At 40.0% G+C, this 13208-nt stretch overlaps 1 protein-coding gene across 4 annotated transcripts; it reads right to left on the bottom strand.

Moving 5' to 3' along the window:
• Positions 1-3143: 3143 nt before the first annotated feature.
• On the bottom strand, positions 3144-5021 carry LOC125803033 (uncharacterized). Of its 4 annotated transcripts, XM_049481816.1 has the most exons (3): positions 4790-5021; positions 4328-4657; positions 3144-3666 (listed from the first exon to the last, which is right to left on the bottom strand). In XM_049481816.1, the coding sequence occupies exons 1-3, from the start codon at positions 4963-4965 to the stop codon at positions 3513-3515; spliced, it is 660 nt and encodes a 219-aa protein (XP_049337773.1). In that variant the 5' UTR covers positions 4966-5021; the 3' UTR covers positions 3144-3512. The 4 variants fall into 4 exon arrangements, 3 of the variants coding, with proteins under 3 accessions (XP_049337773.1, XP_049337775.1, XP_049337774.1); XR_007440098.1 differs by lacking the exon at positions 3144-3666 and having other exon boundaries at positions 4275-4525; XM_049481818.1 differs by lacking the exon at positions 3144-3666 and having other exon boundaries at positions 4275-4657; positions 4812-5021.
• Between the last annotated feature and the right edge of the window lie 8187 nt (positions 5022-13208).

The following is a 13208-nucleotide window of genomic DNA, read 5'->3' on the forward strand; positions in this document are numbered from 1 at the left end:
CAGACACTGGTGGTTTCCATAGTCCATAGACACTGTCCTGTTGGAAGCATACTGCAGACGAAGCAGGTAGATAGGGGTGACTGATAGAGTTGACAGTGAGTGGACACAGTGTTTGGGCATCTACAAGTGTCCATTTGAACGTCTCTAAGTGTCCTTTTGGGCATTTCCATGAGTCTCTTTGGGCATCTTCAAGTGTGCTTTTGGGAACTCCAAATGTCCCTTTGGAGCGTGACTGACCTCTCTAATGGGTGTGTCCCCCAATCCTAGCTTACCATCAGTCTTGCCCACCAGGGCTACCTTCCATGGGGTGTTCCATGATGCTATATATATATACAGGTTGTTTGCCTAGCTGATGTATTGTTGGCTTATAAGAGCATGTAACCATGGTCTGCATTGTTAAGTCTGACAAAATGCTGTCAGTGCACTAAGAACTGCAATGCAGGATTAAAGTCGTCATGCAATGAAATGTATACATTTGTTGAGTATAGAATTATTATTGTAATCAGTAATGTTGCTTTTTGTTGTCATTAATCACATATTTTTGCATTATTTGTTAACACTCTGAAAGAGTTAATGTTAAAATAAACTCCAGCTGAGAGCTGTATTTTGCTCTAGATGGGATAAATAATTTAAAAAGGCCAACTATCAGAGTTGCTTTAACTCTGTTATCTTTAACTCTCTTTTTGGGCATCACCAAATGTCCCTTTGGACATACGCAAATACACTTTTGGACATCTCCAACCGTCCCTTTGGGTGTCTCCAAGTGTTCATTTGGACATACGCAAATATACTTTTGGGCATCTCCTAGTGTTCCTTCAGATATCTGCAGTTATCTTTTTAAGCATTTCCCAGTGTTTATTCAAATGTCTTCCAGCTTCATTTTGGGTAACCCCATATGTCCCTTTAGACATTACAACATATACTTTTAAGCATCTCTAAGTATCCCAGCCAGGTGGATACAGTTGCCAAGAAACTACATTATGGTGATCCCTCTAAACTGAACATCTAATTAGCATAGACACTCCCCATAGACAGCTGCAATTCCCATTCCCATTCATTTCAAAGTGTGCCGCTGCATGCGGTGGTGCATGCTCAGTAGCGTTGCGTCAAACGCAGCCCAGCCCTTCGGCAAAAAAGTTCAGCAGAGTTAAACAAAATCTGGCAGTGTAGTATTTCAAAATTTATTCCAAGGTGCTTTCTAATGGGCGTGTCCCACAATCCTAATTTACCATCAGTGTGAAGTCTTGCCCACTTGGGCTACCTTTCATGGGGTAATTCATGATATTTTATGGAAAAGTCTTTTGCTTAGCCAATGCATTGTTGGCTTTAAAAGCATGTTACAATTGTCTGCAGTATTAACTGTGCCGAACTGCTGGTAATGCACTAAAAACTACAATGCAGAATTGAAGCAAAAAAATACACGTTTGTGTACACTTGTTGAGTATGAAATTGTTATTGTAAACAGTAAGGATGCTTTTTGTTGTTCCAGGATTTTAAAATATTAGCTTAATAATGCATGTTTTTTTAACACTGTGAAAGAGTTAATGTTAAAATTAACTCCTGCTGAGAGCTGTATTTTGCTCAAGGTGGGATAAATAACTTAATTCCCACAACAGTTCAGATTTATCTCCTGAACAGAGGTAAAAGGCCAACTCCCAGAAAAGAGTTACTTTAGCTCTGCTATAAAGTGTATTCGATGGTCACGCATATGAGTTGATATTCACTCTCAGGGAGTTTACAATGAGACTGATAAAAAAATTTTAATCTTATATGATTGTTTGCTTCTGTTGCTTCATTTGAATTAAAAACGTTGCGGACACGCCCACACGCGGCGAGCCGAGAGATCCTGCACGGCGACATGAGTTGAAGAAAAGCACCAGTGGATATGTATAAAAGAGGCCAAAATACCCATAAAAACACACAGAAACACTTTTGGGCCACAATACATTCCAGCCAAAATTGGCGAATAAATGCTTGTGAACGTAACAATGCTTAAATAAATAATAAAAACAGTAAAGCAGCCCTAAAACCTACTTTAACAGTAAAACGTAAGATTATAGCTGCGGTCCATTTGGTTTTGTAATGTGTGTTACTTCTTATTTACAGCAAAATGTAAAAAATGTAGAACTACATTACTGGGCTGTATTTTTACACCAAGGACACTGAAAACATTGAAACACCTTTAAAAAATTGTACAGTTGAGAATTCTTCTTCATTTAAATTTACAGATTTCGACTGTGCTTTTACAGAAGATTTATTGAAACAGATGTTTTGCTCTGTTTTTACTCAAGCACAACGGGATTAAAAATAATTATTATTGAATATGAAAACACATTAAAAGTGTGTAAAAGAGCAAGCTGTGCGTAAAAGCGCATTCCGTGCGTAACAGCGCGTTCCGTGCGTAAAAGCGCATTTTGTGCGTAAAAGCGCATGCCGTGCGTAAAAGTGCATCCCGTGCGTAAAGGCGCATGTCGTGCATAAAACTAGCCTGTGCTTTAAAGCTCATTCAGTGCATAAAAGCACGCAGCATGCATTAAAATGCTGTAGCCTACTTTATGTCCACTAAAACTTTGCGCTTTGTGTAAACTTCTTTAGAGAGTGCTGAAGCTACAATCCTAAAAGATATACAGAAAAACAAACACGTGAATTAATTGTAATTATATTTATACTTTGTATGTTTATATTATTAATATTAACCTGATTAATGGATCTGGATTCTGTCACACTGGATAGTTCAGAGTAATGTGGGGCACTGTTTATCCCACATGAGAAAACTCCACTAACAGTGTTTCCTGTAATTAAATCCTAACCTAGGATTTTAAAATGGACCCATCACTTTACAGTGGCCTTAATATGAAACACAAACTCTCTACTGTACTGGGTATCAGGAGGAGCAAGTGGGATTGTTCGTGGACTCACACACATTACAGCGCTCGGTAGAAATTTTCACATCTCCTTCTGTTTTTCTGTAGTTCTCTCTGTTTAGCGGCGCCACGACTGAACTCCCGCCCCCGTCAGGCGTATCGTTCTTATTGGTTGAAAAAAAAAAACACAGAAATTTGCTCTGCTTGCAGTGATTTCCATGTTCAGATGTATAAAACGGAGCAACTAGGCATTCAGACAGCGTTTAGAAACACTATACTTTTTGTTTTACCTTTGAAAAACTTTTTAATTCTGTAAATAAATGTTAAGCTAAAGTTTGTGTTGTGCAGGTCAAGCAGAAAGTGAGTGTTGTTCCTGGTTTTTGGGTTGTTGAGCCCGGAAAAGCTAAAAACAATGTTTCTCACTCTGCTTCTCACTCACTTTCACAAAAAAACATGTTCTTTAGGAGATTTCCAAGCGTCCCTTTGAGTATCTCCAGGTATCCTTTTTGGCATCAGCAAGTATCATATTGGACATTTCCAGTTATTTTTTTGGGATCACCAAGTGTCATTTTGGGTAAATCCTAGTGTCTCCTAGGGCATCTCCTAGAGTGGCCCTTTTAGAATCAGCAAGTGACATGTCGGACATCTTCAAGTGTCCATTTGGACATTTCCAAGTATACTTTTGGGCATCTCCCAGTGTCTTTTTGGGCATCTCCAAGTGTCCCTTTGGGAAATCTTCAAGTGTCCCTTTGGGAAATCTTCAAGTGTCCTTTTGGGCATCTCCAAGTGTCCTTTTGGGCATCTCCAAGTGTCCCTTTGGGCATCTCCAAGTGTCCTTTTGGGCGTGTCCAAGTGCCCTTTTGGATGTCTCCAAGTGTCCCTTTGGGCATCTCCAATTGGCCCTTTTGGGCATCTCCAAGTGTCCTTTTGGGCATCTCCAAGTGTCCTTTTGGGCATCTCCAAGTGTCCCTTTGGGCATCTCCAAGTGTCCTTTTGGGCATCTCCAAGAGTCCCTTTGGGCATCTCCAAGTGTCCTTTTGGGCATCTCCAAGAGTCCTTTTGGGCGTGTCCACGTGTCCTTTTGGGCGTGTCCAAGTGTCCCTTTGTGCATCTCCAAGTGTCCTTTTGGGCGTGTCCAAGTGTCCTTTTGGGCATCTCCAAGTGTCCTTTTGGGCATCTCAATTTGTCCCTTTGGACATCTCCAAGTGTCCTTTTGGGCGTGTCCAAGTGTCCCTTTGTGCATCTCCAAATGTCCTTTTGGGCGTGTCCAAGTGTCCCTTTGGGCATCTCCAAGTGTCCCTTTGGGCATCTCCAAGTGTCCTTTTGGGCATCTCCAAGTGTCTTTTTGGGCATCTCCAAGTGTCCTTTTGGACGTCTCCAAGTGTCCTTTAGGGCATCTCCAAGTGTCCTTTTGGACGTCTCCAAGTGTCCTTTAGGGCATCTCCAAGTGTCCTTTTGGGCACCTCCAAGTGTCCTTTTGGGCACCTCCAAGTGTCACTTTGGGCATTTCCAAGTGTCCTTTTGGGCGTCTCCAAGTGTCCTTTTGGGCATCTCCAAGTGTCCTTTTGGGCATCTCCAAGTGTCTTTTTGGGCATCTCCAAGAGTCCCTTTGGGCGTCTCCAAGTGTCCTTTTGGGCATCTCCAAGTGTCCTTTTGGGCATCTCCAAGTGTCCCTTTGGGCATCTCCAAGTGTCCCTTTGGGCATCTCCAAGTGTCCTTTTGGGCATCTCCAAGAGTCCCTTTGGGCGTCTCCAAGTGTCCTTTTGGGCATCTCCAAGTGTCCTTTTGGGCATCTCCAAGTGTCTTTTTGGGCATCTCCAAGAGTCCCTTTGGGCGTCTCCAAGTGTCCTTTTGGGCATCTCCAAGTGTCCTTTTGGACGTCTCCAAGTGTCCTTTAGGGCATCTCCAAGTGTCCTTTTGGGCACCTCCAAGTGTCCTTTTGGGCACCTCCAAGTGTCACTTTGGGCATTTCCAAGTGTCCTTTTGGGCGTCTCCAAGTGTCCTTTTGGGCATCTCCAAGTGTCCTTTTGGGCATCTCAATTTGTCCCTTTGGATATCTCCAAGTGTCCCTTTGGGCATCTCCAAGTGTCCCTTTGGGCATCTCCAAGTGTCCTTTTGGACGTCTCCAAGTGTCCTTTAGGGCATCTCCAAGTGTCCTTTTGGATATCTCCAAGTGTCCCTTTGGGCATCTCCAAGTGTCTTTTTGGGCATCTCCAAGTGTCCCTTTGGACGTCTCCAAGTGTCCTTTTGAGCACCTCCAAGTATACTTTTTGGGTGTCTCCAAAACTCCTTTTGGGCATCTACAAATGTTTTTCTAGTATATCAGAGTGTTGTTTTGGACATTTCAAACTGTCTTTTTGTACATATCCAAACATACTTTTGGGCATCTCCAAATATCCCTTTAGACATATACAAGTATACTTTTAGAATTTCTTTTTTTTTTTTTTTTTACATTTCCACATTTCTTTTGAGGCATCTTGAAGTGTCTTAGCCAGGTGGATAAAATTGCCATGAAACTACATCATGGTGATCCCTCTAAACTAAACATCTAATTAGCATAGTTACTCCCCATAGACAACTGCACTGCATCCCAATCATTTTAAAGAGTGCAGCTGCATGCCACAGTGCATGTTCGGTAGCGTTGCGTTGAATGCAGCCTCGCCCTCCTGCAAATAAAGTTCAGCAGAGCTCAACTTTATCCACTCAGGGATCAGCAGGCTGCAACACCATACAGAGAGGAGCCTTAAGCGCCTTTCATCCACAGAAAAGAAGCTGAAAATGGCTGAATATGCACAGCAAATTTCTGGAGTTTAAAAATCTGGAGGTAAACAAAAATGTGTGAAAGTGTTAAATTGTGTGAGTTTATTTTTCAATTTTCAAGTTGAGTTGAGGGGAACTTTTTGGCGGTGTAGTATTTCAGAATTTATTCCAAGGTGATAAGGAGCGTGACTGAACTTTCTAGTGGGTGTGTCCCCCAATCCTAACTTACCATTAGTGTGAAGTCTTGCCCTCATGGGCTACCTTCCATGGGGTAGTTCATGATCATGTATGGAAAGGTTGTTTGCTTAGCTGATGGATTGTTGTTTGCAATGTTGAGTGTGCCAAAGTGCTGGCAATGCAGGATTTTAGTTGTCATGCAATGAGAAAACTGGCGTGCACTTGTTGAGTATGAAGTTGTTATTGTAATTAGTAATGATGCTTTTTGTTGTTCCAGGATTTTAAAATATTAGTTTAATACATGGTTTTTAACACTGTGAAAGAGTTAATGTTAAAATTAACTCCAAGTGACAGCTGTAGTTTGCTCTAGATGGGATAAATAACTTAATTCCCACAACAGTTCAGATTTAACTCCTGAACAGAGGTAAAAGGCCAACTCCCAGAAAAGAGTTACTTTAGCTCTGTATTCGATGGTCACGCATATACACTTAAAATGAGTTGATATTAACTCTCAGGGAGTTCACAGTGAGACTGGTAATTAATTAAACAAACAGTATTAATGATTTAAAAATACGTAATATTTTAAACACTGCCGTTTTCAGTGCATTGCCAGCACTTGGCCAGACTTAACAGTGCAAAAGATGGTAAATTGCTCTTACAGCCAATAAAATGTTAGCTAAGCAACAGCCATTACAGAAAACACAAAAGCATACCCGATGGAAGAAGCCCTGTTGGGCAAGACTTCACACTGATGGTAAGCTAGGATTGGGGGACACGCCCATTAAAGACTTGTCATGCTCCTCATCACCTTGGAATAAACTCTGAAAGAGCCCCCCTCAACTCAATTTGTAGTTTAAGTTGAAGAAAAAACTCACACAATTTAACACGTTAAGACATTTTTGTTTTACTCCAGGTTTTGGTTTCCATGTTCAGATGTATAAAACCGAGTAACTAGGCATTCAGACAGCGTTTAGACACATTAGTAAAATAATGGGGGACTCACAGTAGCTCAGTGTTACATTTCTCCTCTCTTTATATGTAATTGTACACTGCTACCTTAACAAACCAGCTGTAAAGTAGAGCTGTAAAAGGAGTTTCAACGCACTCGCTCTGCCAGGTCTCTCGGCTCGCCGCGTGTGGGCGTGTCTGTGACGTTTCTTAATTCAAAGGAAGCAGCAGATGTGGTCAATTATCAATTATGAGGTTAGGATTTTTCATTTTTAGTCAATCTTATTTTAATCTGTAGTTTTATGAATTCATGTTCAGCTTTTTCAGCTTCTTTTCTATGGTTGAAAGGCGCTTATTCTGTGTGTGAAGCTGGTCTGGGTGTCGGAGCCTGTGGGATTCATTTAAATTTAAGTTAAGTTTTGCAAAAATTTTTCAGCGTTCAACACAACCCAGCATGCACTACGGCTCTCTCATTAAAATTAATGGGATGCAATGCAGCTGTCTATGGGGCGTGGCTTTGTTAATAAGATGTTTAGTTCAGAAGGATTACCATGATGTAGTTTCATGGCAGTTTTTTTTAACCTGGCTGGGTTTTAAGTTGTGGTTATATATGTGGTTTCACCTTTGAAACACTTTTCAATTCTGTAAATGAATAATAAACTATCATTTATGTTGTGGAGGACAAGCAGAAAATGAGTGTTATTCCAGGTCTTAGGGTTGATGAGCTGGAAGATCTCAAAAAAAACCTTTCCTTGCTCTGTTCTTTAGCACGAGCGCAAGAACCAGTCGGGGGCAACTGCCTGTGGATTGATTAACAAACCCCAGCTGCGATTTACTGGGCAACGGTGAACGGGGTGGGCTAGGGCAGCGCTGTGGTCCACCCGTAACCACGTCAAGGCCCTGGGGTTTTGTGTATATGGTTGTAAATAAGAACAGTGTGGAAAAAAGAGAGATGTTTTTTCTTTCCCTATGACAATATTTTTTTTTTCGAAAGAAAAAGTGAGCAATAGGCCTGTTAATAAGAGGTTATTAAGAAGATGATATTATTATCCCTGAACTTTCTTGAAAAATGCTGTGTATGTTGGTAAAATCATACATTATTAGTGTGGCTCAGAAAGTTGTGGGCACATATCAAGATATAAACGACATTAAATATCTCTCTGTTACTTAAAAAGCTAGAATTGTTAATTTATCTGTAAATTTATAGAATAAAAACACTTTTACTTCAAAATACATGCGATTTCAAATTTTCATGATATACATTGCTTGAATACTTCTACTAAGTAACATAATTACATTATTATTTAAATTATGTCAGCCTTCAGATAATTGTATTGTTTTTTTACATTTTTGGAATGTTTACTAACAGAAAAAAATGTCCCTTTGGGAATTTTTCAAGCATACTTTTGGGCATCTCAAGTGCCTCTTCAGGCATTTGTCAAATATACTTTTGAGCATCTGAAACTTTTAGGCATTCCTAAATTTGCCTTTGGGCATCTAAAAGTGTCATTGTCGGTACAGCCAAATATCCCTTTGGACATAAACAATATTTTTGGGCGTTTGGGAAATTTCCACTTATACTTGGAAGCATTTTAAAGTCCTAGTCAGGTGGATAAAATTGCCATGAAACTACATCATGGTAATCCCTGGTGGAGTTAAACAAAAATGTGTGAAAGTTTTAAATTGTGTGAGTTTATTCTCCAACTTAAACTACAAGTTGAGTTGAGGGGAATTCTTTGGCGTGTTGTGTAGTATTTCAGAGTTTATTCCAAGGTGATGAGGAGCGTGACTGAACTCTCTAATGGGCGTGTCCCCCAATCCTAGCTTACTATTAGTGTGAAGTCTTGCCCACTTGGGCTACCTTTCATGAGGTGTTTCATGATCTTTTATAGGAAGGTTGTTTGTCTAGTCAAAGTCTTGTTAGTTATAAGAGTATGTTACCTTTCTCTGCGTTGTAAAGTGTTTTAAAGTGTTAAGTGTTTAAAGAGATCCTGCACGGCGACAGGAGTACCCTTGGACACGTACCTTTATTAAAAAGGCCAGAACACGCATAATAACACACTAAAACACTTCTGCGCCGCCACAATACATTCCAGCCAAAATTGAGGAATAAATGCTTGTGAACATAACAATGTTTAAATAAATAATAAAAACAGTAAAGCAGCCCTGAATCTTAATTTATCAGTCAATCTGAAGATTATATCTGCGGTCCATTTGGTTTTGTAATGTGTGTTACTTCTTATTTACAGCAAAATGTAAAAAATGAAAAACTACTTTACTGGGCTGTATGCTACACCAAAGACTGTGTTTATACGTCACTAAGTGTGTTTTTACACTGAAACCCCATAAATTAACATTTAAACACCTTTAAAAATTGTACAGTTGAGAATTCTTGTCATTTAAATTTACAGATTTCGACTGTGCTTTTACAAAAGATTTATTGAAACAGATGTTTTTACTGTGCTTTTCATGTATATTCTTTTTTTTGTTTACATAAAAGACAGAAAAAAAATAAAAATATTTAAAAAAAAACCATTTTCAACACGTTTGGCACAACGGGATTAAAAATAATTATTACTGAATATGAAAACACATTAAAAGTGTGTAAAAGAGCAAGCTGTGCAAAAGCGCATTTTGTGCGTAAAGACGCATCCCGTGCATAAAGGTAAATTCCGTGCGTAATAGCGCATGCCGTGCGTAAAAGCGCATGTTGTGAGTAAAAACGCGTTTTGTGCACAAAAACTAGCGCTGTGCGTAAAATCCCGTGCGTTAAAGCGCATTTCGTGCGTAAAAACGCGTTTTGTGCGTAGAAAACTAGCACTGTGCATTAAAAAACAGCCCATAGCGCGCGCCACGCCTTAAAATGCCATGCTTTATGTGCATTTAAAACTTGGGCTATGTGTAAACTTCTTCAGAGAGTGCTCAAGCTACAATCCAAAAAGATATACAGAAAAACAAACACGTGAATTAATTTTAATTATATTTATACTTTGTATGTTTATATTATTAATATTAATCTGATTAATGGATCTGGATTCTGTCACCCTGGATAGTTCAGAGTAATGTGGGGCACTGTTTATCCCACATGAGAAAACTCCACGAACAGTGTTTCCTGTAATTAAATCCTAACCTACGATTTTAAATAGACTCATCATTTTACAGTGCCCTAATATAAAACACACACTCTCTACTGTACTGGGTATCAGGAGGAGCAAGTGGGATTGTTCGCGGACTCACACATTACAGCGCTCGGTAGGAATTTTCACATCTCCTTCTGTTTTTCTGTAGTTCTCTCTGTTTAGCGGCGCCACGACTGAACTCCCGCCCCCGTCAGGCGTATCGTTCTTATTGGTTGAAAACATTTTTTTCCCGATCAGTGAGAAGCGCTGTAATTGTTTTACAGAAAATAATCGTAGACAAATTGTGTTTTTCTGTCTTTTATGTACAAAGAGTATATACTTGAAAATCACAGTAAAAACATCTGTTTCAATGAGTCTTCTGTAAAAGCACAGTCAAAACAGTAGAAACATTAGTAAAACAAGGGGTGACTCTCAGGAGCTCCGTGTTATATTTCTCCTCTCTTATTATGTAATCGTACACATCTCCAAGTGTCCCTTTGGGAATCTCAAAGTGTCCCGTTGGGCATCACCAAGTGTCATTTTGGGTATATTCGAGTGTTTCCTTGGGCATCTCCAAATGTCCCTTTAGGCATCTCTGAGTGTCCCTTTTGGAATCCGCGTCATTTTGGACATCTTCAAGTGTCCCTTTGAGCATCAAATTACTGTTTACTGTTTACCAACATGGTCACTTTACTTGCACTGAGACACTTTAACTCCACTGCTCTAATTCACATTATCATGCTGCTATAGCACACTTGCACTCTTGACTTCATGTTGCTGAACCTTTCTACTCTCTATTTATTTTTTTTATTCTTTGGGATATTTATCTATCTATTTGGTATATTCTATTTCTTTTATTGTATTCTTTTTTTATCTATATATCTATTAATAACAGCTCTTTGGGTGTAAAACTGGATCGTGAGATCACAATTTCGTTCCACCTCATGTACCACATGTGATACGAATGACAATAAAATCTCCTTGAATCCTTGAATCTCCAAGTGTCCTTTTTGGTATCTCCAAGTGTCCCATTGGGCATCTCCAAGTGTCCCTTTGAGTATCTACAAAGGGTCCTTTTAGCTTCTCCAAGTGTCCCTTTTGGCATCTCCAAGTGTCCTTTTGGGCATGACCAAGTGTCATTTTGGGCATCTCCAAGTGTCATTTTAGGCTTCTCTAAGTGTTCTCTTGGGCATCTCCAAGTGTCCCTTTGGGCAACTCCAAGTGTCCCTTTGGATATATCCAAGCATACTTTTGGGCATCTCCAAGTGTCCCTTTGGGATCACCAAGTGTCATTTTGGGTATATCCGGGTGTCTCCTTGGGCATCTCCAAGTGTCCCTTTGGGTATCTCCAAATGTCCCTTTGGGCATTTCCAAGTGTCCTTTTGGGCATCACCAAGTGGCCTTTTTGGCATCTCCAAGTGTCCCTTTGGGGATTTTCAAGTGTCCCTTTGGGCATCACCAAGTGTCCCTTTGGTCATCACCAAGTGTCCCGTTGGGCATCTCCAAGTGTCCCTTTGGGCATCTCCAAGTGTCCCTTTGGGTATCTCCAAATGTCCCTTTGGGCATCACCAAGTGGCCTTTTTGGCATCTCCAAGTGTTCCTTTGGGGATTTTCAAGTGTCCCTTTGGGCATCACCAAGTGTCCCGTTGGGCATCACCAAGTGTCCCTTTGGGCATCACCAAGTGTCACTTTAGACATTTTCAAGATAGAAGCAAACAAATGCTACAATGTATTTTGGACATATTGGAATCAACAGCTCAACCATATTTGATGAAGAAACTTGTTGATGGGAGTGACAGCAGGAGACCCGGTAGGTCATGTGCTTGTACAGTGTTCTAAATACCACTTAGAAAGACAAAAACTATTTGCTCAACTAAAATAAAACACACTCAGTTCAGTCTAAAGAGCAAATTACAGTTAAATCTTAGTCTAGTGTAGGAATCATAGCCAGCGGAGAAATTTAGATATTCTACAACCTCTACACGTTTCACAGCTCCACAGTTATTATTCATGAATCAGTAAAGCAGGAAACTGAGTAGTCAGTGATAGTTATCTTATCACCTGTCTGTTCCAAAAGGAAACCTAACTTCCTCCAGGTTTGTCTCCTGGTGCCTCTTTTGCTGGACTGCAGCTCTGCTGTATTTATCAGAGAGCAGGAGGATTAAACTGAACTGAGGAATTGCTACTAGCTTTAGCTGCTTGTGTTGGACTGAGAGGCTTCACCTGCTGTGTAGAGATCCGGGTATCAGGAGGAGCAGGTGGGATTATTCGCGGCCTCAAACACACATTACAGCCCTCGGTAGGAATTTCAACATCTCCTTCTGTATTTCTGTAATTCTCTCTTTTTAGCGGCGCCAAGACTGAATTCCCTCCCTCTCAGGTGTATCGTTCTCATTGGTGGAAAGAATTGTTTCTCGACCAGTGAGAAGCGCTGTTCAGTTTGTGTGATGAACAACAAGGCGGAGTTGCTGAGGGAAGGCAGTAAATTTAATTGTATTTCACAACAGCTTAAATTTAGACACAGCGATTAAAAGTAATAACTTTAAAAATATTTGGGAGAAGATAAAATACATTTTACCTTAAACAGGTCAAAGGACATCTGTTCTCTTTAAAATGTCTGCTGCTGTTCAATGTTCAGATTCAAATGCAAGAGACCAGCTGCGTTTTGACAATGAATCGTTGAATTTGTAGCCATAAAACTGATTAATCTAAATAAACTTATGTAAAGCGAGCTTCTTGCTGCTCTGAAAGCATGTATTAACAAGTTTTCAACACTTTTTAGCACAGAGAGATAATTATTTTTTATATAAAATTATATAATTATATTATATTATATAAAATAATTATTATTGAATATGAAAACATACAAAATGTGTAAAAGCGCATTTTGTGCGTAAAAGTAAATCCTGTGTGTAAAAAACGCATTCTGTGCGTTATAGAGCATCCCGTGCATAAAAGCGCGTACCGTGCGCAAAAGCGCATCCCATGCGTAAAAGCGCATTCATTGCAAAAACGCATTCTGTGCGTAAAAGCGCATCCCGTGCGTAAAAGCGTATGCCGTGCGTAAAAACGCATCCCGTGCGTAGAAGCGCATTCATTGCGTAAAAACGCATTCCGTGCTAAAAAACTCATTCCGTGCGTAAAAGCGCATTCCGTGCGTAAAAGCGCATGCCGTGCGTAAAAACACATTCCGTGCGTAAAAGCGCATTGTGCACGCGCAATGCGTAAAAATGCTGTGCTTTATGTGCATAAAATCTTGCCCTGTGTGTAAACTCCTGCAGAGAGGAAAAACACTACTTGTGATCATGTATTTTAATTATATTTATACTTTGTATATTAT

The sequence above is a fragment of the Astyanax mexicanus genome, chromosome 7, assembly GCF_023375975.1.
Source record: "Astyanax mexicanus isolate ESR-SI-001 chromosome 7, AstMex3_surface, whole genome shotgun sequence".
Lineage (NCBI taxonomy): Eukaryota > Metazoa > Chordata > Actinopteri > Characiformes > Acestrorhamphidae > Astyanax > Astyanax mexicanus.